At 44.6% G+C, this 27,207-nt stretch overlaps 1 protein-coding gene across 1 annotated transcript in view; it reads right to left on the reverse strand.

The window, feature by feature from the left end:
• Positions 1–10,461: 10,461 nt before the first annotated feature.
• Positions 10,462–27,207, reverse strand: part of LOC133118272 (protein bicaudal C homolog 1-like) — a 55,589-nt gene continuing 38,843 nt past the window's right edge. Inside the window, exons 8-21 of the mRNA XM_061228127.1 lie at positions 26,402–26,653; positions 25,128–25,259; positions 23,618–23,795; positions 19,995–20,150; positions 18,686–18,873; positions 18,241–18,382; positions 17,263–17,416; positions 16,060–16,216; positions 15,784–15,823; positions 15,334–15,488; positions 14,017–14,170; positions 13,401–13,561; positions 12,555–12,654; positions 10,462–10,937 (exon numbers count right to left, since the gene is read on the reverse strand). Coding sequence (XP_061084111.1) covers positions 10,807–10,937; positions 12,555–12,654; positions 13,401–13,561; positions 14,017–14,170; positions 15,334–15,488; positions 15,784–15,823; positions 16,060–16,216; positions 17,263–17,416; positions 18,241–18,382; positions 18,686–18,873; positions 19,995–20,150; positions 23,618–23,795; positions 25,128–25,259; positions 26,402–26,653 — 2,100 coding nt within the window. The 3' untranslated portion in view covers positions 10,462–10,806. The remainder of the gene's footprint in view (positions 10,938–12,554; positions 12,655–13,400; positions 13,562–14,016; positions 14,171–15,333; positions 15,489–15,783; positions 15,824–16,059; positions 16,217–17,262; positions 17,417–18,240; positions 18,383–18,685; positions 18,874–19,994; positions 20,151–23,617; positions 23,796–25,127; positions 25,260–26,401; positions 26,654–27,207) is intronic.

Below are 27,207 nucleotides of genomic sequence, written 5' to 3' on the forward strand. Positions count from 1 at the left end.
GCAACCATACCCTGCCTAATTTTAATCTCCCTCTCCCTACGCCTTCAGTTAGCTGCAGTGTTTCTGTGGATTAATAGTCCTGATCGATATGTACAGTTTTTTCCCTTTGTAATACCCACAGCCCTGAATCAAGAATTCTAGGAAATCCCAGTATTTTCTGATGAGCTGGTTGGGTGAATGGGAAGCATCAATTGTACAGTGCTATATAAATTCCAACCATTTACCATTTAGTTATAAAGGCAATGTTTGTGGATATATTTAATATTGATGTACAAAGCCTATATATAAGAAGGAGATACATTATTTGGTAAACATAAGAAATTGGAAGGATGTGTGTCCATGTGAGGTGCTGAAGGATATACAACATATTTGGCTTGTGTATTCAGCCACCCTTTTCCATATACACTTAACACAGAAACTGCTTTTAGTCTGAGCCTGGTTTGAGAAGATAGCAACAGCTGTGCTTTGGAGATACAGAACTGCAGTCTTAAGATGTGCAGGACCTTGAATGTGCTATCTTTGGCAAAACGAAGGTAAAGCACTGCATTTCAAATGTAATGGCATGGTCTGGGTTGAGCAGAAAGTTCACACAAAGCCTAAAAGCTTCGTTTTGTGCCTTCATAGGCATTTTGTGTTTATGGTTGTTTGTACTTATTTGTGGGGTTTTACTTTTTACCCATACGGGGGTTGCAAAGTTGGTGTTGCTTTTATGGAAACTACAGCCATTAAGATGGTGTAGTTACTGTATATCACTCTGTTATATCCCCCGTTAAAAGCAATTCTAATTCATAAAAATATATATTAAAAAACCATTTAAATGTTTTTTTAACATGGAATTCCATGAACCATGGATAGTGTCATTACGAAGTCCTTAAATCTTAATATGGCCCTGTATCTTTTTTCCAGCATTATTGTAAATATTTATGTGTGCATTATACAGCAATTAGCCAGGCTGTTCATTTTTTTTGTTTGTCTTGTTTTAAAGAGCGCGGTCTGCTTTCCTTTTTTTTCACCTTACATACAACAATGAGCAATAATATATGCTAAAATGGAAAATTATATATTTTTGAACACCAATACAATCACTCAGGGAAATAAAGAGTTAAAACATAAATGTTGTTTTCCAAAAGGATAGGCGCTACCATTATTCATGCCCAGGCCTGCAGTGCCTTTGCACCCTCCCTTTGGGTGTAGAGCGAACAGATCAGTATAGACAAGCCTGCCACACGACTTCCTCCACTACAGCATGGTCCCACAAAACCAAACCCAGGTCTGGGGTATGGGCTTGTGTGTTACCGAGGTGATGGACAGAGCCTGCAGGGGGAGGATGCAGCTGGCAGGTAGAGCACCTGGCTTTTGACGAGGTAGAGTTCGAGATGACAACTGCTCACCCAAATGGAGATATCATTAAGACAAGCTGTGATGCATGAGGCAGTATGTTCCTCTGTCAGAGATGAGGAATAGCTGGGTGTCATCGGCATAGCAGCAGTAGCTGACGCCATCTGAAGGACTGAGTGGAGATGTTTGACATATGAGGGAAAGCATTAGGGCTCTCCTGTGGTAATCCAGTGGGATTTTGAGACAGAGCCATTGCAGGTTACCTGACAGGAACTCAGTGAGAAAGGTATGAGAATTTGTGGTAGTCCATTAGTCGGGGTCTGATGAGTCATTAGCTTTGAAGCCAGACTAATTGGGGTCAAGGAGGTTGTACTGGGCAAGGGTTAGGGCATATCAAAGCTGGTCGAATACCATCCATTCAAGGGAGAATACATATTGAATAGAGTGTAGGATCATAAATATGTGATTAGAATGTGAATTAGAATTCTAATGCTGATGTAACAATCACTTTCGGTAACTGAAAGTTATGGATAAAAAAAAGGGGTTAATACGGGCTCTCAGAAATAAAGGTACAGAAAATTAATAAAGAGGTACACATGCTTGTCGCTGGGACCGTACCCTATAGGTGCATACAATTGTACCCCTAGCCAACAATATATAAATCATTTGTACCGTTTTTGCTTGGAAAATGTACTGTCACTTTATTTCTGAGAGTGAAGTTTTGGATTGCAGATAGGGAGAGGGGGTTGGGTCAATGAGGCAGCATCACTACCCACCTGGAATCATTTTCATCATCTATCTCTCTCTCTTTGACTAATGAGTTTATATTGGGAAAAGCAAAATGTAACAAAAACAGAATGATATTTATAGCTCGACATCAAAGCTCTGCAGTAGAAAAGAAAAATAAGCCTCAGACATTAGCCAAGACTACCTGTCATAATTTATCCCAATACTTTTCTGTAAATTCGTTCCACAAAGGCAGTGAAATAATTAAAGGTAAAAATGAAGGCCTTGTGTGTGTGTATTTTCAGAATGCTCTCTACAGGAACTTTGCATAGCACACGCAGTGGTGTGTGCACGCTTCGCGGTTGGCACTGAGCTTAATCGCAGACTGTGCCGTGATCTCGCTGCGCTGGCAGAACGCGTTAGCGGCCTGGCGAGAGACGGGTGGATCCAGGACACGCCCGCGGCTCGAACGCGGCGGCTCGCCTCCGCTTAGCCGCACAGCGAGCACCACCAGCCCGCGTTAATATCCGCCATCCCCACCACGCCTGAACCACCGACCAGGAGACATCGGCCTGGGCAACTCAATTCCAGCTCCAGCTACCCCAGGCCCCCGGTGTACCCACATTTCTGCACCCCACTGTAAGAGAGAGCATTAGAGAGCTCTCAGTGCAGGGCCCTCTGGGCTCAACCTCATTTTGTTTATTTGGCAGGGGCCACCTGCAGTCATTTAACATATTCTGTATATGCTCATGTTTGTAAATTGCTTGAATCACACAAGGAATAAAAACACATTTTTATCCATAGTCTTATCTTACAGTCCCCCCCCCCCCACACTCTGTAATGACCAACCAGCCACCCCCCCCCCACCCCCCCCCCCACCCTTGTGTAATTAAACTGGCAGATGGTAAGCGTAAGGGAGGGCGAGTTTACTGTAGAAAACAAGATGCTACAAAAAATCATGTAAAAAATCTGTTGGGGAAACAGCAGACTGGCTGATTTCTCTTGTGGGTTCCAGAGCAGAATTATAAATGTGGCGGGTACGGTCTGTATGAAACCAGTGCGATGGGGAGCAGTGAAGGTGGGCTGCCCAGGGCTACCCTCCCTCACCCCTCCCTGGGTAACAGGCCGAACCTCCTGCGGGGTGTCCCTGTCTCCGTGCTAATCTGACACATTAGCAGCCGAGGACGAGGGGTACACAGCCTGCCTCGCCCCCGGAGCTGGCTCAGCACACAGCACACCCCCCAAAATCACGTGTTCAAAAACCACGCAGCCAAAAACCACGTGAACACCCAACATGTGAAGAGTACACATGCGACTATAAAAATCATCCCACCTGGCTTCAATAAGATGAGTGGGAAAAGGTCAGGTAGGCTATTTCAAGTCACATGTTTTGTTTTCACAGGAAAATTGTAGTTCATATTTGATAGTCATGTATGCCTGGATCTGGAATTATACAAAATTTCATGTCATGTTTTGCTTTTGCATGTGGAAATGTGAAAACGGCAATCACCTGTGAAAATGTCCAGTTCACGTGACATTTTCTTTTGACAAAATTGCATGCTTTTTCATAAAGGGCAGGCTGGCTGCATTTCGGTCAAACCCCCCCTCAGTTCAGAGCTCAGGAGCTCCATAAAAAGGGGCTGTCAGTATGACAGTACCCACAGGTTACAGTATTCAGAAGGGACAGTCCAGCTACAGTAGGTACAGGATCCAAGAGATGCACTCTCTCTCATAGTGAAACAACATTACCTGTTAATTTCTCTGCAATAGAAATTAAGACATAATGTTTAACATTAGGGAGAGATAACCAACATATGTATATGTATATTGTAGACAACGAACATGCTAGCAGCCTGCCAGAACCCCCATTGCATATAGGACGCTAGTTGAATTCTGCCTGACGGGTTGATGGGTATGTGTTGTGACAGCTTTTCCTGCTGTGGGAAACAGGAAGTCCAGTGTGCCTGATGGGTAAACATTAGTGTGACAGCAGTATACTGCAAACTGCATTCAGCTCAATAACCTTTTAAGGAGTCAGATAAACATTTTCCAGTTTTCCTCTAGAAAATATCCTCTATATTGAAATATCGTCTAGAAATGTCCATTGTGAAGTACTTAAAACCTGATTGTAAATGGCCTAAATGAAAATAAATTTACTGGTTGATAGATTGATTGATTGACACTTTGGAAGCTAGTGCTTTTATTATTTAGGCAATCATTGATTCATGAGGCCACTCCTCCACAGGCCACTCCCCTGCCCTCCAAGAAAAAAAAAATAAGAAAGAAAAAGAAACAGTATTTTAGCCATGGCTTTGGATTTACCTTCATTGTACCATAGTACATTGAAAATAACGATAAGCCAGTATCATAACATCCATTCAAGGCTTGCTGTTGCATGAAGACAGCAATGTGTCGAGAATAAGCGATGGGTTCTCTCAAACAATCACATTCAATATAAATCACTTTAGGCTGAGACTAAACTGTGAATGCTGTCCTCATATCTGATGAAGAGAATAATTTCCCAGCCTGTGGGAGAATGAGAATTTGGGAGTGACAATTTCACAGCGCTGGAGTCCTCTATACTGTACAATTCATCAATTTCAAATTCCCCCTGACAAAATCAGATAATCCCCTTCAATGAATCAGAGGTTACGTAAAGCAGGAGTGGTTGCGGTAATCCATGCTCAGAAGCACTGCATTGTTGCTGGTTGTTACTGCATTAAAGACATATTACTTCCTGGCAATTTCAGACTTCCACAAGTGATCTCAACACATATTCAAAAATCTTGTCTCCACTGCGCTGTTTATGGCCCATTTTAACTAAAATGGAATTGAGTCAGGCAGATTAGGATACATTTTTATTGTAAATATAAATTAATCACATAGAGGCAGGATGTCACTGGTGTAGCTGTTTGTTTCTTTTTTCTGTTATTGTCAGTTCTATGTTGAACAGGTTTATGTATTAAATCTGAAAGTTAAAAGGATAGGATTTCCATGGAACTACAGTAATGGGATTTAATCAGAGGTTGCAAAATAAGCCTGTCTATTTTATCAAGCAGTGCCAGCCTACAGCCATGGGGAGTTTTTGGTATATTTCAGCAGTTAATTGATTAATCAAGCAAGCTGATTCTTGCTTAAAAGTATCTGCTTCCAATGAAAAAGGCTCATTAAATTCAAGCATTTAAGTCAGTCCATAAACGCAATGCAGCAATAACAACACTGAAGGACAGACCATACTGTTTAGAGCCCAACCTGTAGTTCCTAGGTCTGCCTACATTTCCTTGGTTGGTCCTCAAGGAAATCAGGAGCAGGGACACAGTACCTCCACAGTTAACAGTGAAAGAGCACTGAACCCCAAGCTTGCTCATTATGACCAGGGCTGGACTGCTTAATTCAGGTTCCTGTGTTCCCATCCCAATTGTAACTTAGATTTTTGTCCTTGCAGTTAAAAAAAGAAAGAAAATAAAATCTATTCCACACAGGCACCCACATGCTGAGCGGTTATAAACCTAGAATACTTGATGACTTTCAGCTGCACTATAAAATGAAAACTTCGGAAATAAGGGTACACAGGCTTTCAGACTTCCTAGAGTAGAAAACAAAACGGAGAACCTAAATCCTGCATAAACCCACTGGCAGATCACTAAGCCTCACACCAGACAAGCATACAAATATCTCCCCACAGAACACTGTGCCTTTATAAACAGGCCCAACGAAGGCTACAAGCAACAGCTGGGCTGATTGTCAATCATTCTCAGCTGTGTACCTGGTGAGGCCTCCCAGGCTTTGAGAGACAGCAGGAAAAGTATGACAGCAGCCAATAGACTAGGATGAGATGGTACCCGAGCCAGTGGTTCCCAAACTCGGTCCTGGGGCCCCCTGTGGACACCTGGCCACTAAAACTAACCACGTGGAAGATGATTACAAAGTAAAAAACAATGCAAATGATAATTATCCAAACCTACATTGTGTTGATACATTTCTGAAAAACATGTGTTCAGTAAGCTTAATAGGAGCCCATTGTTTAACCTCAGTCTAACATTTGATCAGAAAAATATGACCTTTTTATATAATTGTTTGGAATATAGCACAACAAAAACATGGGATTTTTCAAATTCTTCATGGCATGCATAGCTATGTCTGAGAAAACATGGTTTAAGAGGGTGAATAATCCCTCTGAACATGGAAGGCAAATAGGAAAAATGAACAGCTTGTTAAAGTTCTGGGATTGCAATTGGGGTTTGGGAACCACTGGGAACCATGGGCCTGAGCTGCTCCCCCACCACTCCCAGCTTCACAGTACCACACGGGAGCTCCGGTCCTGGTATGCTAGTCTGACTTTTGTTCCAATCAATTAGCTTAGTTTTAGCTTCCTGACAGCTCTATAAACTATGCTGTTCACTCCTGTACTTAAGCAAAGTAAAATCTTTAGGATGCACTTGCAGCCTGTGGCTGTAGCTGGTGCTTATACAAATGTCAGATCAATATGTGATTGAGTTAATTAAATAATTAAGAGCAGAAGTTGGCACAAAATCCTGAAATGGATCAGCCCTTTTTTTTTAATGCACCCTTGCACTATCAACTATCCTTGAGATACACAACTACAGTTATCCCTCAGTAAAAAAACTGGAATGAGGAAAAGCTATCAGTGCATTTCCTAGAAGCATTTCAGAGATCATTAAGCACTTCAAATATGAAATAAAAAAACACTTTCCACCTAAACTTTCTGCCACTGCATCCAGGGAGCACCATGCCTGCTTTGGTAATGAAAGCAGTGCACATTGTTAGTATGTATGAAATTCTGCATGGCAACAAGACTCTTCATTCTCCATTAGTGACTTCATATCCTAATGCCTTCACTGCAGAGATTAGTGAGATCTGCCAGCTCTGGATTAGTAGATATGTGAGTGTTGGCACCAATATCACTTGGTCAAATGAGGCCTTTATTTACAGAGTAATATGAAATCTTTTCTGGGGTTTCGTTAATATAGGCTAGAGGGGTGTCAGTACAAGCCAACATAAATATTTTAGCAATAAAATACAATTGACCAAAAAATGTGTCAGTCAAATTAGAAATTAGAAAGAATTTAATTTGCTGAATTTCAGCTTTTATCATTTCCGATGTCATTCCCTGTTGAGTCTTTTCTGATATACAGTACACAATCTGAAGGAATACTTTTATACATTTTAGTTAAACCAAATAAAATAAATCCCTAGCTCCTTAATTTCAGCACAGATTTGTTTCCCCAGTGTATCTCCAGTGCAGAAGTGTAGAATTGTAGAAGCCTGCATGTTAGTCTTTAATGTCAAGCTTTCATTGCACATCTTCACTCACTGTTACAGCAGTGTCACACTGCAGAAGGTCATACGCCAATCCTCTTCTCATGAATTAGCCAAAAAAAACAACCCTGTATCTTAGTCACACCAAAGCGTCATTAAACATCCATAGCCCTCATTTGTCTGAGGTCACCAGGCTATCATGTCTGTCATTGAATTTCACAGGTCCTGAAACAGAGAAATTAGCATTTACTGACATTTTATGAGTCAGAGGTAGACGCTGGTGAAATAACAGAGACCTGACACAACAGAGAGGAGATGTTGGCTTGCATGTGTTGCTTATACTGAGGTGAACATAATTCAATGCATGCATGGATTGGGGTGTGTGTGTGTTACTGGTACCATTCTATAGCAACAAACAGGTGTTCTGTATATGTTACATACAGTATAGCTTGTGTATATATATAAAATCAGAATAAATCTATGATTAATGGGGAACTGTGGTGAGATAGACACACCCAGAGAAGGGTCATAGCATCTGTTTGGCATGGGAGATGAACAGTTAATTTTTGGTATTCCAACTTGACATCCCTCAATAAGCAACGCACTCACAATAGTTCTAGCCTGGCTATGTAATGTAGGACCATGTACACACAGAGATGACTAGAAATGTTGTATTTATTCAAAATGAAATCCTGGCCTGAAACGCATTTTGTGAAGATGTGCGAGTTGTGTAAGCTGCTTGGTCTAAGCACCAGAAAAAGAGACAGAAGGAGAACTTCCTACTGGTTTATTATTTTGTAATAAGGCACCAACTGGAACTGAATAATCAACGAGTTTACAAACTTTTGTTACACAAAATGCTGGTCATTTTAGAGCACACCAACAGAACATAACTTCATCCGTGCTTTCCCCTCTTCAATCTGCCCATATTGGTCAGTGACTGTACTGGTCGGTGCTCAGATGTATTGTGTATAGTTCTGCTTCCAAAGGCACCCTGGCACAGCTGTAAGGCCACAAATGTGTGCCCCATGTCCTTCTCTATAAACAAGAGGACACTCACTAAATGGGGCTTTCATAATGGCATTCAGTGCTGCTTAACTGTGTCAAAGGCTATGTCCAAAAGAAAAGAAAAGAAAAGACAACAAAAAAACATCAACATATCCCAGAATCCTCCTCTGCAGAGGGGATCATAATAAATTCTACAACAGAATCACAGCTAGTATACACACAGATCAGTGTGTTTCCAAACGTCACTTTATATAAAGTGGCCTACCGTTATTTGGTCCCTATATAGTAGAGGTGATTTATTTCACCAATAGAAATGAAACAGAATATATACATTTATATTTGAACAGTTTGGCTCCAAATGACCAACAATTAATGTGCTCTTCAACTCAACAACCACAGCAAAATGTACCAGGTTAAGGTAGTCCTTTGTGGGATTCCATTGAAACTGTACCTTTTTTTTTATTTGGGGAAGTTATTAGACCACACAGGTTTACAAATATTACAAAAGCTAATTAAAGTAACAATACTTTGGTGGTGGTTGAATTTTAAACATTTTGCCTTCAGAACACAGTACAGTCTTCATGTCTCCCTTTGTATCCTTATCAAACATTGTTTGTACAGTTGATTACCTGTACAAAAACAGGAAAAACAGGTACTTAATGGTAAACCTTAAAGCTAAGCAGGAAAACCTGTAACATAAACTGATGGCTTAGAAGGCTATTTTGTATACAAAAAACAAACACATAATGCTTTCCATAGACCATTACACCTGGTTCTTACACCATAGTCTTTCCCCAGTTGATTGCAGAATTTCAGCAACGATTAGCGCAAACCTTGGGTTGTGGAAGAAACACAGATTCTGAACGGGAATGGCCAATCAACGGGAATTCTGCAGTTTTTTAGATAATAGACAGAACTGTCCAGTCAAGCCACTGCGACCCGAATAACATAACTGTTAAATACAATAAAAACTATTTACCTTTATTTTAACACACAAACCTGGATTTTGTTTTTATGTTCTTGTGCATACACTGCAAACTTGTCCATATTTCTTGTGAGCTTGTGCTGTGCCAGCCACCATTTCGTGTCTTTTATAGGTAAGGAAATGACCTGGTATTGCACTGGTAAGGAACTGGAGCTGTAAAATGCCCCTGTTAATGTTTCCATGGTGATACGGGCTGGCACATCCGTCTTATAAACATTGCTTTCCTAGGTCCTGATAGTTTATTTTAGCACGCGTCTTCAACGATCACGTAATGATAACAGGCACTTAAACTGGCTCTGGAGAGACAGACACACAACGGAGAGCCGGGAGTGCGTGCGCTGTTTTCACACGTTCCATCCACCTCCGTGTGTGGCCTCACACTAAAGCCTCAAAATGCAGAAAGCTTCCAGTCCACGTGAACCCAGAAGGCGGAATTTAGCTACCCACTCCACAGACAGGCTTGCAACACTGCCGTCACAGAGCTCCAGATGGACAGCCACAGGGGTAGGTCAACCGATCTCAATAACTACCAAAGAAAACCGCCACACATTTTTGTCATTGGAGGGTTTAGACAAGATGGAAGGATAACACAAAGAAGGGCTCTTATGGATGTCAGTGATCAGTCCCCCAACGAGCCTCCCTCTTACACACCTCAGACTACCTGATTCTAGTTCCCAATATCTAATCATCAGAAGGCCCTAAAATAATTAGAACTGCAATGCCCTGCGGCTTTATGTTATACATTTAAAGAAGTGTAAGAGTTCCTCCTTTTCCCTTCAAAAAATATTTGTTCAAAAAATAAAAAATTTAGGTGCAGTACAGTTGAACTGAATCTGGGCCCAGACAACATAGTCTTTCATACAAAAGGTAAAAAAAACAAAAAAACAAAAGTGACATTCAAATTTATGTATGCATAGAAAATTCAAATACAAACCAAAGAGATGCATGTCAGACAAGAGGTTCGTCTGCAGCATGGTAACACCAACCGATACCTGCGGAGTCAGACTTCTCCATGTCTGTCCACACTTGATAACGCTGGGATTCCACTCATAGTCAGCACCTGTTGCTACACACACACCACTAAGTGCTTACATTTGACTTGGTATCCAAGCGCTTTTAGGGCACATGTTCATTGGTCAACAGATTCAAAAACTTCCACTGGCAAGGAATCAGGTGTTTTTAAAGTGCACAGGCCTGATATAAACGACTGTAAATAGCATAGTTCACTGACCGTTATGTATGGCTACACAGAGATAGCAGTACTGTTCCCTGCTGGGGTTATCCTTCAGTCACGCTGGTGCTTGCGTGTTTCACCACAGACCAGCAAGCCGTCCTGTTCCTCTGTGCTAATTTGGCATTTGTTTGGTCACCTTTGGTTAGTTGGACCAGTGAGCGCCAGGGGCCTTGTGTTGCGCAGGGTTACCATGGCGATCCGCGGAGGCCGGACCCTGGGGGGGTTTGCGAGAGGCCTACCAGCGCCCGCTGATGCTGGTGATGTCAGTGTGGAACTGTCGCGAGAGTCGCCCGCTGGCCCCTCCCTCCAGGAAGGAGGAGCGGATGTTGGGAGGTTCAAAGAGTTTCCTCCGGTTCTTATTCAACTCTGAAAATAAGAACAAGCAACAATTACTTCTGATACTTCAGGTTCCCAGCACACAGAGACTACAGGGGGATTTTATTTATGTTTTTATATACGTGAAATGAACTAAAGAAGAAAACATTTCTCAGCTAATGTTCTGTGGATCTCGTGAAGGGCAATACGACCCCTTGAAACTTTCTCAATAGTTGTCTTATGACCGTTCTGTGTGACAACATTAGACACTTTTTCCTGAAAGGCAGTATATTCATGGACAAAAGGAGATTTTTACTTGGCTTATGAGCGCAGTGAACAAAACACCCACTTTCACCCTCACATAACCCCCCCAGCACAGCCTCCCTCCCACTCACGCACTCCGGATAATTCACACAAAAGCTACAATTGAAATGTACAACACAATGTCAAATGTATTCGCTTAAAAACGTAATTATGTATTCCAACAGATAAACATATGCTGTGTTTTGTGGAACAACAATCAAGTCTATTTATTGTAATACGGCACCAGTCATGACTTTGAATACGTGAGCAGTTTCACAGATGGACAATGAACAGATTCAGCGGCTCTGAATTTTCCATTACATATTTATTTGTTTTCCATTTGTCTGGGGCATGATCCACACATTCTCAGTCAGGTCCAACACTGCATTACAATAAACAGACAGTTTCCCTGTTTCAGCAAAATACAGGCCGTCTGTGGCTTATCTGTCAATTGTTCAGCAGCCTATGCCACCGCCATTTTGGGCTTACCAAATAAATATATGAAATATAATATGTCCCTCAGTGCAGAGTGATATAACACGGAACTCAGGTAAAGCAAGAGATGCCAACATTTGAAAATAAAATATCCTGGCACCTCTATCCTGGAACTTTTCAGCAGCTCACAATGATAATGTAAGCTTACCACACACTGTAATTTATATGATAATGTAAGCTGTTGAATAAACAATTGTGAAACTTTTGCAAAAAAAAAAAAAAGTATAAATAAACTTTTGGGTTATAAATTCATGCAGTATAAGTTAAACTTTGCGCACTGCTCCATATAGTGTATCTGCAGGCATTACCCATAGGCATTAACCCACATCTTTAATAACTGCAACAATTTGATCGTTCATTCTTAAGCTATACTGGCAAAACTGTAATAATAGCAATGTCTTGCGAGATGACTTTTTGTTAAACGTTTGTGTTGAAGTGAGGTGTGCAAAACTATATGTAAACAGCACACTGCAAATACTCGTCACAAATACTGAGCTAGGCTAAAACCCATGGAAACAGTAGACTCAGTGCGGGCAGTGGAATATTAGAAAATACAACAAACATACTGGCCTTGTAACTGAGAGATTGCAGATCATTTTCCCAGTGGAGCACTGCTGCAATAACCTTGAGTGTGAATTGCTTGTGTGTATGCGGGATTGTGTGTACATGGGCTTGTGTGTATGTGGGATTGTGTGTACATGGGCTTGTGTGTATGTGGGATTGTGTGTACATGGGCTTGTGAGTATGTGGGATTGTGTGTACATGGGATTGTGTGGACATGGGATTGTGTGAAAATAAAGAAAGGTACGCTGGACACAGTATCTGCTGACGGGCTAAATTGAAGTGCAGTGAAAGCACCCAAACACAAACCTGAAATAGCCAGCAGCATCTTCCTCCGAGCTCCGAATGTGGTGATTCCTAGCTCCTTCAAGTCCGAGTCCGTCAGGGTCAGAAACGTCTGCAGATCAATCTAAGACAGATTTCCCATACTTCAATGTCTTCAGTAAAAATGCTCAAGTGTATTATACAATTACTTGCACACTGCCATTTGTGAGACACAAACAAGTTATGGCTATTATTCTATCATCTGCAAAAACAATTTATTGCCATAAGAACATACAATACAGAGCACAATATTTCAAAGACAGGTTTTTAATAGTTCTAAACTCACTTAATGTGCACATGTTTATTTTGACCTGCAGTGATACAAGCCCTAGTAGCTGAATATTAATAATAATGATAATAATGTTGATGATGATATATGCTTGCCCTAATATTAAGATAGTTAATTCTGCCATGTTAAACCAGGCACACAAATACATTGATTCAATGTTATCTTTAGCCTTGCGATGGATTGATGCCCTAGCCAGTCATCAATTGTTATTATTCCTGCCTCTTGCCCACTGCATGCTGGAATAGGCTCCAAACCCCCCATCCCCACCCCCACCCCCACCCCCACGTGACCCTGACCAGGAAAATAAGGGGTTTTTAAAAATCGATGGATGGATGTTATCTTCAGTTGAGATTGTTTACATGGCAGGGGGCCCTGCAATTTAGTCTGTTCATGCAGATCAGTCTGTTCACTGTCAGATAGCAAAACTATCTGGATGGATAGATAGTATCTATAATTTAAGAGTGGAAACATACTTAAATTATAGTTTGAACTGCTCTTTTAAACTCAGTGTAAAGATTGATAAGACGGTGGTGGGCCCAGACCTCTTGCTGCTGAAAGATGTCGGTGTACTTCCCCAGGCCCAGCTTGCTGAACAGCTCCGGCAGGTCCGAACCCTTGGCCGAGGTGGTCAGGCTGCACCCGTTGGTGCCCATCACTGAGGAAATGCAGTCCATGTAGTTACTGCTGCTCAGGTAGTGCTCCACTGCAGGGCAAAAACAACAAAGATAAGGGCCATATAACAGCTGGAGCACATTAAAACCAACCTCCACGAGATAGGCAAAAGGACTGGATTAACCCTTTAAGACAGTGTTTCTTAAACTATGGCTCAGGACCCAAAATGGGCCTTTATACTGCGTCTGCAGTATAAAGGCTCGATCTGCGGGCTCGATCTGCTCACTCCTTTCTGTGCTTTTAGCGAGTGAACTACCCAGCAGCCTAATTAGACATTTCTTAACAGAACATTCCAGCGCTGATGTACAGTAAATATCACTATTGATAACTGAAAGCAGTGGAGATCAGAACACTGACTTTGAAGTAAAAAATAAATCAGAAAACATTCCAAAAAACCCACTCTTCAAAGGGTTAAAGGAAGCTTTCCCCCAGCTCTGTCATCTTTATCGTTCCCTCCAGAGGCAGGAAGAGGGGCGACAGGCTCACCTGATTTGGTCTGCTTCCTCTTGGGGCTGCCGACGGACGCGGCGAACTCGGAGTGGCCCCTGAGCTCCGCGCCGTTCCTGTCCCTCCAGTTGTCTGAGTCACCGCTCGCCCCCGCCACCCCCTCGCGGCTGTTCGGCATGGACAGAGGAGACTCCTGGGAGCAGGCAGGACGACAAAAACCACTTAAAATGAAATTTAATTAGGATGTAAGGTGCACAGAAATGATTAAAGCTACCCACAATGCCCTTCAAGGCAAGGAAAAGGCAGTGTGGCTGTGCTATACTGACTTCACAAACTGCAACTTCTCTCTCCACACACCCCACAGGTGTTAGTGTCTGCAGCTGAGGCTACCTAATAACTCATAAAGTTGGTCAGAAACCCCTCACAACTCATAACAAAACTATAATAATTTGTTGGAAGTGGATAAAAAGATCGAATCAAATTGCATTTACCCAGTACCCACAAAACACTTCAAGGCAAGTAGAAACACGAGAGAGAGGGGAAAGTGTGGTGTAAGCTATGATGTCTCAGTTAGCATCCCATAATATACAGGTGAATAGCATAGCCTTTAATATCAATGACACTGACGTGAGGTGTGTCCCGTTTCTGATTCCCAGCTTGGGCACTGCTGTTGGATCCTTGAGCCACGATAATAATCCTATGATAGGTAGGGCGGCCTGTAGTGGTTAAGGTACATGACTGGGACCCGCAAGGTCGCTGGTTGAATCCCCGGTGTAGCCACAATAAGATCCGCACAGCTGTTGGACCCTTGAGCAACGCCCTTAACCCTGCATTGCTCCAGGGGAGGATTGTCTGCAGCTATATGATCCGTTATTTATTTTGATTAGTCATTGTGTGCCTGTGCGCCTCGTATGTGGTGGTCACAGTGGGTTTGTAGGGCATGTGATTGGGTGTACCTTGTATGTGGTGGTCATGGTGGGTTTGTAGGGCACGTGATTGGGTGTACCTCGTATGTGGTGGTCATGGTGGGTTTGTAGGGCACGTGATTGGGTGTACCTCGTATGTGGTGGTCATGGTGGGTTTGTAGGCCATGTGATTGGGTGTACCTTGTATGCGGTAGCCATGGTGGGTTTGTAGGGCACGTGATTGGGTGTACCTCGTATGTGGTGGTCATGGTGGGTTTGTAGGGCACGTGATTGGGTGTACCTCGTATGTGGTGGTCATGGTGGGTTTGTAGGGCACGTGATTGGGTGTACCTCGTATGTGGTGGTCATGGTGGGTTTGTAGGCCATGTGATTGGGTGTACCTTGTATGCGGTAGCCATGGTGGGTTTGTAGGGCACGTGATTGGGTGTACCTCGTATGTGGTGGTCATGGTGGGTTTGTAGGGCACGTGATTGGCTCGGCGCAGCTCCTTGATGGTCTCGGCTGGCATGGATTTGGAGAAGCCCAGGCCACTCCAGGTATTGGTGGGGGTCCGGACCTCTGTCACCACAGGCTTCTTCAACATAGCTAATGGACAGAGAGCACAACCAATCAGCTGTGTCTTCTGTGAATGGTGTAATTAACACAGTACAAGCAACCATCTTGATCCTCTGTAAATCAGTTCATTCACACAGCACAACCAGTCATTTTCTCACTGAAGTCAGATCATTCGTACAGAGCAACCAGTCATCTTTGACTCTCCATCATCTGCAACAGATCAACTAAAAGGACACTCTTGGATCTTCAGCTATGAAAAAGAATCATAGGCACACTAAACTAAAACCCTAAACACTAAAACAGCAGTGAAATCTTCGTCACTTACCTTTGGTTGCTAGTAGCTTTTTCTGCTCATAGTCGAATGTCTGAAAGACAACAAGGGTTTATATCACAGCAGGACCATATCAGACTACTACTACTTCTACTGCTTCTTATATTAATACTATTACTACTACTATTACTATTAGAACTGCTACTATTACAACTGCTTCTGCCGTTATAGCTAATGCTACAGCTACTGCTACATTACTACAGTTACCGCTACTACTAGTGCCGATAATAATAATAATAATAATACTAATAATAATAATAATAAAGAGACCTGCATGTTGATGAAGGAGGCCTGTGGAGTGAGGCGCATCCTCTCTGAGTTCTGCTGGGCGGCTCTCTCTGCGGCCCTCTCGCTGCCCGGGGCCCTCTTATCCGCCAGCGGGCTCTCCGAGCGGCTGGGCTCCGGGTCCGAGAGCAAGCGGTCCGGGCTGTGGAGGCGCACAGCCCTGTTACCCTGACAGTCATCTGGCCGGCACGTCCAAGAGCTGCTGCAGTATAGCAGCCAGGGCGGCCTTTCTCAATCTTATTCCTTCCGTGGCACACTTTCCAAATATACAGAATCCCATGTTTTTTCTTTTGTGAATGGGATTTGTTCATTTTTGTTCAAGTTCAAATTAATTTGAACATTTACATTAAAAAAAAAAACATTTCACAAGGCACACCTGACCATGCCTGATGGCACACCGGTTAGGAAATGTTATATAACAGAACTCGGCTCAGAGCCTGCAGGTTTGAGCCCCAGGTGGAGCAAAGCTGTTGTACACTTGTGCAAAGTGTGTTTACCTCAGAAGTTATCCAGCCATATAAATGGATTGTATGTAAAAAAGTAAGCAGCATAAGTCACTCCAGATGGATACCTCATGTAAAAACTGAGCTCCACCAGACTGCTTCCTTCTGCTGTCGTTCACAGTACTGTCTACAAAATCTATTTTGCAGATTCCAGATCACCTTTCAAGACAATGCACACACCATTGCCGCATTCTAATGCGTATAAGCCACATTTATATACTGTAGGGCAGGTTTAGGCAGGGTGAGTGTATGTATACTGTAAGTGAGGATTGTAGGTGCTAATTTAGGGCCGTTTTAGGTGCAGTAGAGTGCACATACAAACTGTAGGTGGGAGTTGTAAGTTCCCCTTAGCAGCTCAATAAGGGGTTTAGGGACAGTAGGGTGTGTGAATACGTACTGTAGGTGGGGGTTGTAAGTGAGCCCACAGCAGCTCACTTTGGGCAGGTTTAGGTACAGTAGATACAGTGGGCATACATACTGCAGGTGGGGGTTGAATGTGCCCCATAGCAGGTGCAGGTTTAGGTACAGAAGAGTGGGCATACGTACTGTAGGCGAAGGTTGTAAGTTCCCCTTAGCAGGTGCAGGTTTAGGTACAGTTGAGCGGGCATACGTACTGTAGGTGGGGGTTGTAAGTGAGCCCATAGCAGCTCAGTTTAGGTACAGTAGATAGAGTGGGCATACGTACTGCAGATGGGGGTTGTGGGTTCCCTGTCGGAGGTCCACAGTGTGGCGGCTCCCGCTGGAGGTCTTACAGGAAGCCAGCATCTGCTTCAGCTCACTGCTGCTGGCCGAGTGAGAAGGGCTCCTGGGCATCCCCACTTCTACAAACGTGTCTGAGCCTGAAACGCCAAGAGAAGCTCATCTATCTGTCTATCTGGAGCACAAACAGCCACCAGTCACATCGCCCTGAACCCTGAACCCTTCTCAAGTCAACTTCATCAACTGCTGAAGCTAAGCAGCCATACCACCCTGTACCCGGCTCATGTCAAACTGCTGACACTAAGCAGAGTTGGACTGGGTTAGTATTTAGCTAGGAGTCCTCTTGGAAAAACAAAGTTGCCATTGGTAGATATATTGGGGTGACCAGCAGAGGGCAGTCTTTCCTCTGAATTCAATGCCCCAGCACAGTAATGGGGCACTACTAAAAGGTACCCTCCATTGGATGAGAAGCTGATTTCCAGACTCACACCAGTCATAAAGATTCCACGCCACATAAGAGATTATGGCATCTCGAGATCTGGCCACCTCTTCACCCCACCCACCTCATCATCTGATTAGCTACACAATCCCTTGCATTCCCCATCCATTTTGACTCCCAGGCACACTGCACATACAGTAAATCCTGGGGTTTCAGTTAAAAATATATTTCAAAATTCAGCAATTAAATTGTCATTATTTGCCATGTAGAGTGAAGACATTTCTTGTGAAATTACTCATGCTACAGGTTTAGCTTTAGCAGAGCCAATTTAAGCAGACTACACATGATGAAGGTGTATGGACTTAAAGGCACTCAGCCAAGGCCGGCTCATCATCAGCTCACAGAGTGATAGAAAGCTGTGAAATCAACTGAGAGACTGTGTGTGTAAATATTTTGGCCTGGCTGTGGTTCAGGTTTTGAGCGCTGCCTGGCTGGGGGTTTGTCTGCTGGGAGAAGCGATGGTACCTTGGTCGGAACCAGACTTGCTGGACAGCGGTTCGGAGGGGCAGTGACCGCTGGCATCCTGTGCCGGGTCGGTGTGGGAGGGGCTTAGGACCTGGTCTGCCAGTGACGTCGAAGACATTCGGCTGTAAACCGAACAGGGGTGCTGCAAGCCACAGGCAAAGCAACAGCAATATACACAGTCAGGATATTAGTGCAAGCAAAAGACTAAAGAAAAGAGAAGTACCACCACTTCAGTGAGTTTGGGAAGGGCTAAAAGAATAATCATTGCTTACCCACTCGACTAGACGGACTAACTGAGGACATCAGCATAACGACACAGCGCTAACATGAGTGCTAAATGGCTTGTAACAACAGAAGGTAGATTTACGTGTTATGTAAGAATAGCATTGACTGACATGTGAGTTGTTGTAGAGGTTGCTAAGTGTGAAATGGAGGGCAGGCGTACTTTGATGTGGCCGTTGAGGGAGCGGGCTGTTTTTCCACAGTCAGGGATGCTGTTGGCGTGTGTGTCGATGGGGGCCAGGCCCGGGGGAGGGCAGGGGGTGTTTGGGGTGTAGCCCTGGGCCCCGGACAGGAGGAGGGTCCTCAGAGTGGCCTGGGTGGCCTGGTGCATCATCAGCTGAGCTGACAAACCTGAGAGAGAAGAACCGCAAAGAAACAACTATGAGCCCTATTCTTTATCTGTGTGTGTATGTGTGTGTGTATACAGTCAAACCACTTTATTAGGTAGACGTTTACGCCAGCTTGTTAATGCAAATATTTAATCAGCCAGTCAGGTGGCAGCAACTAAATGCATACAGACATGGTCAAGAGGTTCAGCTGTTTTTCAGACCAAATGTTAGAATGGGGAAGAAATGTGAACTAAGTGACTGTGGTGTGACTGTTTGTGCCAGACAGGGTGGTTTGAGTATCTCAGAAACGGCTGATCTCCTGGGATTTTCACACACAACAGTCTCATTTGCAGAGAATGATGCAAAAAAGCTCAGAGGAGAAAGGCCAGACTGGTCGATGCTGACTGGAAGGTGACATTAACGCAAATAACCACGCATTTCAACAGTGGTAAGCAGAAGAAGCTCTCTGAACACACAACGTGTCAAACCTCAAGTGGATAGGCTACAGCAGCAGAAAAATAAGTCTGATAAATACCTAATCAAGTGCTCACTGAGAGTATAGGTGTGTGTGTGAGTGTGTGTGAGTGTGTGTGTGTGTCTGTGTGTGTGTGTGTGTGTGTGTGAGAGAGAGTGTGTGTGTGTGAGTGTGTGTGGGTGTGTGTGTGTGTGTGCGTGAGTGTGTGTGTGTGTGTGTGTGTGAGTGTGTGTGAGTGTGTGTGTGAGTGTGTGAGAGTGTGAGAGTGTGAGTGTGTGTGTGAGTGAGTGTGTGTGTGTGTGTGTGAGTGTGTGTGTGAGTGTGTGTGTGAGCGTGAGTGTGTGTGTGTGTGAGAGTGTGTGTGTGTGTGTGTGAGTGTGTGTGTGTGTGTGTGAGTGTGTGAGTGTGTGAGTGTGTGAGTGTGTGTGTGTGTGTGTGAGAGTGTGTGTGTGTGTGTGTGTGAGTGTGTGTGAGTGTGTGTGTGTGAGAGTGTGTGTGTGTGTGTGTGAGTGTGTGTGTGTGTGTGAGTGTGTGTGTGTGTGTGAGTGTGTGAGTGTGTGTGTGTGTGTGTGTGTGTGTGTGAGTGTGTGTGTGAGTGTGTGTGTGTGAGTGTGTGAGTGTGTATGTGTGTGTGTGTGTGTGTGTGTGTGTGTGTGTGCATCTCTCACCCGTACTGCTGGGTGTGGTGCTGAGGGGGCCGGCCCAGAGGGCGGGGCTGGGCTGGGCGGGGCTGCAGGGCGGGGGCTGCAGGGGGCTCACAGAGCTGCTCAGGGGGCTGAGGAGGAGGCTGGGGGTGGAGCCTCCCCCACTGGGAGCACTGAGGCCTGGAAACAACACAACGTCTCAGTCCCACACAGACACGTCTCACAGTCTCACAGACACGTCTCACAGTCAGACACGTCTCACAGTCACAGACACGTCTCAGTCTCACACAGACACGTCTCACAGACACGTCCCACAGTCACAGACACGTCTCACAGTCAGACACATCTCAGAGTCTCACACAGACACGTCTCAGTCCCACACAGACACGTCTCATAGTCTCACACAGACACGTCTCACAGTCCCACACAGACACGTCTCATAGTCCCACACAGACACGTCTCAGAGTCTCACACAGACACGTCTCAGTCCCACACAGAAACGTCTCACAGTCTCACACACACATGTCTCATAGTCTCACACAGACACGTCTCACAGTCTCACACAGACAGGTCTCAGTCCCACACAGACACGTCTCACAGTCTCACACAGACACGTCTCAGTCCCACACAGACACGTCTCAGTCCCACACAGACACGTCTCATAGTCTCACACACACGTCTCACAGTCCCACACAGAAACGTCTCACAGTCTCACACACACATGTCTCATAGTCTCACACAGACACGTCTCACAGTCTCACACAGACAGGTCTCAGTCCCACACAGACACGTCTCACAGTCTCACACAGACACGTCTCAGTCCCACACAGACACGTCTCAGTCCCACACAGACACGTCTCATAGTCTCACACACACGTCTCACAGTCCCACACAGACACGTCTCATAGTCCCACACAGACACGTCTCAGAGTCTCACACAGACACGTCTCAGTCCCACACAGAAACGTCTCACAGTCTCACACAGACACGTCTCATAGTCTCACACAGACACGTCTCACAGTCTCACACAGACACGTCTCAGTCCCACACAGTCACGTCTCATAGTCTCACACAGACACGTCTCAGTCACAGACACGACTCACAGTCTGTCACAGACCCGTCTGACAATCCATCAGCCGTTAACAGATAAGTGATCTATTAATCACCCACATAGCCCCAAGCACAATGACATTTATTCTGATAAAATTAAGATTTCAACCAGTCATCTTAAACCAGATAAATATATGTGGCAGGGTGTTCTTTAAATCACTTTCTTCACCATAATGTTTCAAGGCATTACATGCCCCACAGGCATCATCTGAACATGCAGTACTCCGTCTCTCTCACTCGATCTCTTTCTTTCTCTCTCTCGCTCTCTCTCAAAGTTAATAAAACTCAGAAACCCACATCTGTCTGAATTATACGATACACAATGAGCTGTAAATTTGCCTTTTGGAAAATGATAAAGACTACGGCCTGAAGACTCAACCCTGCTCTTTCAGTGCTCCTGCATATGCCAGTTTTCACCCAACTTTAGAGGCAATTCCTGAAGCATAAAGAGCAGTTAATTTATTTAGTAGACGTTGTAGATTTAGAATATTTAGTAAAGTCTTTAATTAGATGCTTTTAATGTCTACTGGATGGACCCTCTTAAAACGTTTTATCTTGTCAGAAACTAATATTTATGCAACAAAGGACTTTTAGGCAGACCAATCAGTTCTCAGACAGAATGCCCTTTTTTTCTTTAATGTGCTGTGACAAATTACATGATGATTCATTTTTGAATTCATTAATTCAGAAAATCCATGAAGTACCTAGTACTGAAAGTGTGGACACCAGCTTTTTGAAAAGTTCAAAGATAGAGCAAATGATAATGAGCCAAATCTGCAGTGTTTAAATCTGCTTTCAAAAACCTTAATTAGCCAAGAGACCAGCATGCATGGCTGTACTCCAGGACCAGGGTTGAGAACCACAGGCCCAGTGTATATGTGCCTTAAATTTCTTGTTAAAATGACAAATAACAGTGAGAAATATCTGCCTGTAGCACATTCTTACAGACAGAGACAGCAATGTATTTTTCCAGTAGAGTGATAATTGCTTGTTACATTGAGATGGTGTTCAAATATTCAATAAATGACACTGACAGATGTAATTTAACACCATTTTACACTTGGGAGCTGATATTACATTTTCAGTCTGTATTCAACCAACATCTGCCGTTTTTTTTAAATTGAATAATAAATGCAGTCTGATTTTACGATCACCAAAACTACCTTGCCAAATTCTGTAAAGGAGAAAAACAATTAATTTGTATTTATCTACAAGTAAAATTTAAAGAAGAGGCGTTGACTGAATTCAAGGCTGTCACATAATTGAAGATGTCTCTCTTAGTGAATGTGTGAATGGGGTAATGATTTCAAAACTTCACACTTTCTGCTGTTCAAGTTTCACAAGATTTTTTGATTTTCCATGGCTTAGCATCACAGATGGCAGTGCACATGAATTACACACGAAGAGGGTTTAGAGATAATTTAATAACTTGAATTATAAATACAATACCTTTGCCTGTGGGATAAGAATTTCAGCCAAAAATTTCTGGATTTCAGCCAAGACGAACCCCCGATCAGAGCAGTCAGCTATGGACACAGAGCACCCCTTACCCTGACTGGTGAACCCTAAACCAGCTGTACCCCCTTAACCAGACTGGTGAACCCCAATCCACCTGTACCTCCTTACTCAGACTGGTGCCCCACAGACCAGCTGCACCCCCTTACCCAGACTGGTGAACCCTAAACCAGCTGTACCCCCTTACCCAGACTGGTGCCCCCAATCCACCTGTACCTCCTTACTCAGACTGGTGCCCCACAGACCAGCTGTACCCCCTTACCCTGACTGGTGAGCCACAGACCAGCTGTACCCCCTTACCCAGACTGGTGAGCCACAGACCAGCTGTATCCCCTTACCCAGACTGGTGAGCCACAGACCAGCTGTACCCCCTTACCCAGACTGGTGAACCCCAGGCCAGCTGTACCCCCTTACCCAGACTGGTGAACCCCAGACCAGCTGTACCCCTTTACCCACACTGGTGAACCGCAGGCCAGCTGTACCCCCTTACCCAGACTGGTGCCCCACAGACCAGCTGTACCCTCTTACCCAGACTGGTGAACCCCAAACCAGCTGTACCCCCTTACTCAGACTGGTGCCCCACAGACCAGCTGTACCCCCTTACCCAGACTGGTGAACCCCAAACCAGCTGTACCCCCTTACTCAGACTGGTGCCCCACAGACCAGCTGTACCCCCTTACCCAGACTGGTGAGCCCCAAACCAGCTGTACCCCCTTACCCAGACTGGTGAACCCCAAACCAGCTGTACCCCCTTACCCAGACTGGTGAGCCCCAAACCAGCTGGACCCCCTTACCCAGACTGGTGAGCCCCAAACCAGCTGTACCCCCTTACCCAGACTGGTGAACCCCAGGCCAGCTGTACCCCCTTACCCAGACTGGTGAACCCCAAACCAGCTGTACCCCCTTACCCAGACTGGTGCCCCACAGACCAGCTGTACCCCCTTACCCAGACTGGTGAGCCCCAGGCCAGCTGTACCCCCTTACCCAGACTGGTGAGCCTCAAACCAGCTGTACCCCCTTACCCAGACTGGTGAGCCCCAGGCCAGCTGAGGCCAGGATGTCCAGGCCCGGGGTGCAGATGACGGGGGTCGGGCTGCTGCTTTGGGGAGCAGAGACCCCGCAGTGGTCCAGGCCCAGCAGAAACTTCCGGGCCTCATACATGTTCATGGCATTCCTCTCCACGCTCTTCACAATCACCGTCTGACTCAGCGAAGAGAGCCGGAGAGGTTGTACGTTACACATACACCTTACACTGTTACACAAAGGCACAAGAGCAACCTCACAGCGCAAACATCACAACGCACTCAAAGGAGGTGATTCAAACTGGCTTTGAAACATGAACTGAGAATTCTTTGAGGTTTGAGAGAAGAGGTGCGTATCAAGGGAGGTGTGGATACACACTTCCACAATCCCCACAATCTAATGCTTGTGAGTCTTTGCTGTGCCTATCTCCCCCACAGTAAGTGCAGTTCTCAGACAGTAAGGGAAATGTCTATTATAATAACAATACATTGTAACAGAATTTTGGTTAATAACAGAAAAGTAATTTCTCAGCCTGTGCTCCCACTTTGTATTTAGTTGAGTTGTAGGTGGAATGCAAATAATAGGCCTTGCTAGTTGGTAAACATTTTTGGAAGATTAGCATCGGAAAAGGTATGCACTTTTAAATACAAATAAATGATAACTGACAAAATAATTTCTCAGCCTTCAATCTTCAATCAAAATTCATCCTTAACTTTGACTTCAAAGCAAATGCAAGCACTACACATTTTCTTCACTAACTTGCAAAGTTCATTTTAGTGAAAGCAGAGATTGTCAAAATATGGCACAGTGGTTAGCACTAATGCCTCGCAAGAAGGAGGTTCCGTGTGTTCTTTGACTAAATATATCTAATCTAACTCAAAAGTTAAAAACAAAAGTACATTGACCATAGAGAGAGAGCACACAGAGCACACAGCTAGCTCCCTGCATACTCACGCACCCCCAGAGCGCTAGCTCTAATTAGCGCTTCATTCACAACACAGCCCATTAGGTGGTACTTAAGACACTCGAAGAAGCGAGCCAGAAGATCACTGACTCAACAGCTTACAGCCCGCCGGGGCTCAAACTCCTCATCCAGCCCGATGTTAAAGGTCAGGATTAATAAGCTATGAGCAAACTGACAGCGAGGAAACTGGCTTGACGTGACTTGTGTCCTTAGATAACCGAGAGAGTGAGAAGGAAGTCACTGTGAGAGGTGTCTATGATTGGGGCTGGAGATGGTTGGTGGGTGGACACTGCTGCTTACACAGTACGCTGCGATTGGGTGGGGGATTGCTGATGGCTACGGTTGGGCATGGTTATTGGTTGGTGAGTGGAGACTGGTGCCCACACAGTAAACTATGATTGGCTGGGGGATGGCTGATGGCTACGGCTGGGCATGGTTATTGGTTGGTGGGTAGAGACTGGTGCTTATACGGTAAGCTGTGATTAGCTGGGGGATGGCTGATGGCTACGGTTGGGCATGGTTATTGGTTAGTGGCGAGTCTGTACCTTGCTGGGCTGTTTGACCTTGGCCTTGATGCTGACGAAGACGTCCAGCCGCTCCATCAGAGAGGACAGGTACTGTGGCTCCACCTCCATGTCCTCCTTTATATCAAACATCAGCACCAGGGGTAGGAAGCCCTGATACACACACACACATCGCACGCACGCATGCACACACACACAGACACACACACATACACACACACAGACACGCACACATACACACATACATACACACAGACACACACAGACACGCACACACACACACACAGACATACACACACACATACACACATGCACACAGACACACACATACACACATGCACACAGACATACACACACACATACACACATGCACACAGACACACATACATACACACGCACACACACACACATACACACAGACACACACATACACACATACACACACATACACACACACAGACATGCACACACACACACACACAGACACACATAGACACACACATTTAACTCTTTATTCTGGATAGCTGTTAAACATACAGTGCAGTAAAACAAAGGGTCCCAGTACATATGCATATGCAACACACTCAATGCCAGTGGGTTGCTGTGCACCATAATGATCACTGTTTAAAATTTGCATTTCCATTTGCATTTCAGGCTGATGCAACACTCCGTCGGAGAGTGCTCCTTTGGGGGAACAGTCAGTTATGGCAAAAACATTCAGAGCCAGGCAAAAAAAAAAAAAAACCCTCTGGCCTGAAGATCTGTGAAACAGTTTAGCTGAGGATGGAGGGAGACAAATTAATGTAATAATTCACATAAAATTTCCTTTAAATTATTTTTGCTACTGGTGGAGGAAGCGCCCAGAGCACCGTATGTCGACTGCCCTGCTGTATAAGATGTGGAATAATTATTCTTGATGCCGCAGACGGGCAGAACTCCTGTTGAGGTAGATGGGAAGAATATTTAATAGAAAGAATATTCAGGCTCTCAGCCATGTGTCATTAAGTTTACAATTCTGAAAATAATTTTCAGTCAATAAAGCAATGTGCATGTCAATGCAACCTGCCTATCTCACAAATATGTGATTAGAATGTCTTTAACTGAACACCAACACTGATTACTACTGGTAAGTGAAAGCAATCGAGTTCTACAATACAGACGAAGACAAAAAAACCCAAAAAAACTTTAAAATGGTTTTAAATGGCACGTTTTATAACTCACAAACAGCATCCAAGCTGTTTCGAAGTTGAAGAAAGGCAACGACGTGCAGATTTGAGTTCCTCACGGACCCTCACCATGAGATACTGGCGCGCCAGGCAGACCGCGTCGATGGAGCCCTGGAGGTAGACGGTGGACTTCTTGTGCGGGCTGCTGGGGTCAGGGAAGTGCAGCTGGGCTCCGGTGCTCTGGGTGATGTGGCGGATGTTGCTGCCGTTGCGGCCCATCAGGAAGAGGTGGTGCTGGGGGGCGATGTCCAGGTGGGTGCTGACCGACACGGCCGCTCCGAGACCCCCCGTCAGGTGCTCCAACAGCAGCGCGGTGCCCCTCTGCGAACGGCACAGGAGCAGAACCACGGCTGAAAGGGCCGAACCCTGCTCACTCGCAGGAATACAAAAATGCATGCAACAGGAAGGGCCGTCTTTGAACTCATTCATTTCGTTTCGATTCATTTCCTGAACTGGCTGAACTGAAATGAAAACGCAAACAAACACAAACCCTGAAAAAGCCCATGAGCTGCGAGCAAATAAGACAGTTCTGACAGTTATTTCCTCCTTTCAGAGAGTGATTCTTCCCTCTGTCCTTTAGTGACTGCATTATTAATAAAAAATTGAACACCGCAGAAATGTGGGCACACACACTCTCCAAAACCACTGGCCTGCTCCTTTCCACCCCCTCTGTCAACAACTATTAGGCCTGGCATGCCAAAACAATCCCCAGACCAAATCCTTAACCACAGCAGAGGCCAGATCATAGACATAACTATACTGACAGAGTGCTCAAAAACAATAATAATAATAATAATAACAGACTATTTACAGTGCAAGTTCAAAGCACTTTAAAGTGAAAGGAGGGGGAAGCGCTCCCCGGTGAAGAAGGAGAG

Source organism: Conger conger, chromosome 18 (genome assembly GCF_963514075.1).
Source record: "Conger conger chromosome 18, fConCon1.1, whole genome shotgun sequence".
NCBI classification, from domain to species: Eukaryota; Metazoa; Chordata; class Actinopteri; order Anguilliformes; family Congridae; genus Conger; species Conger conger.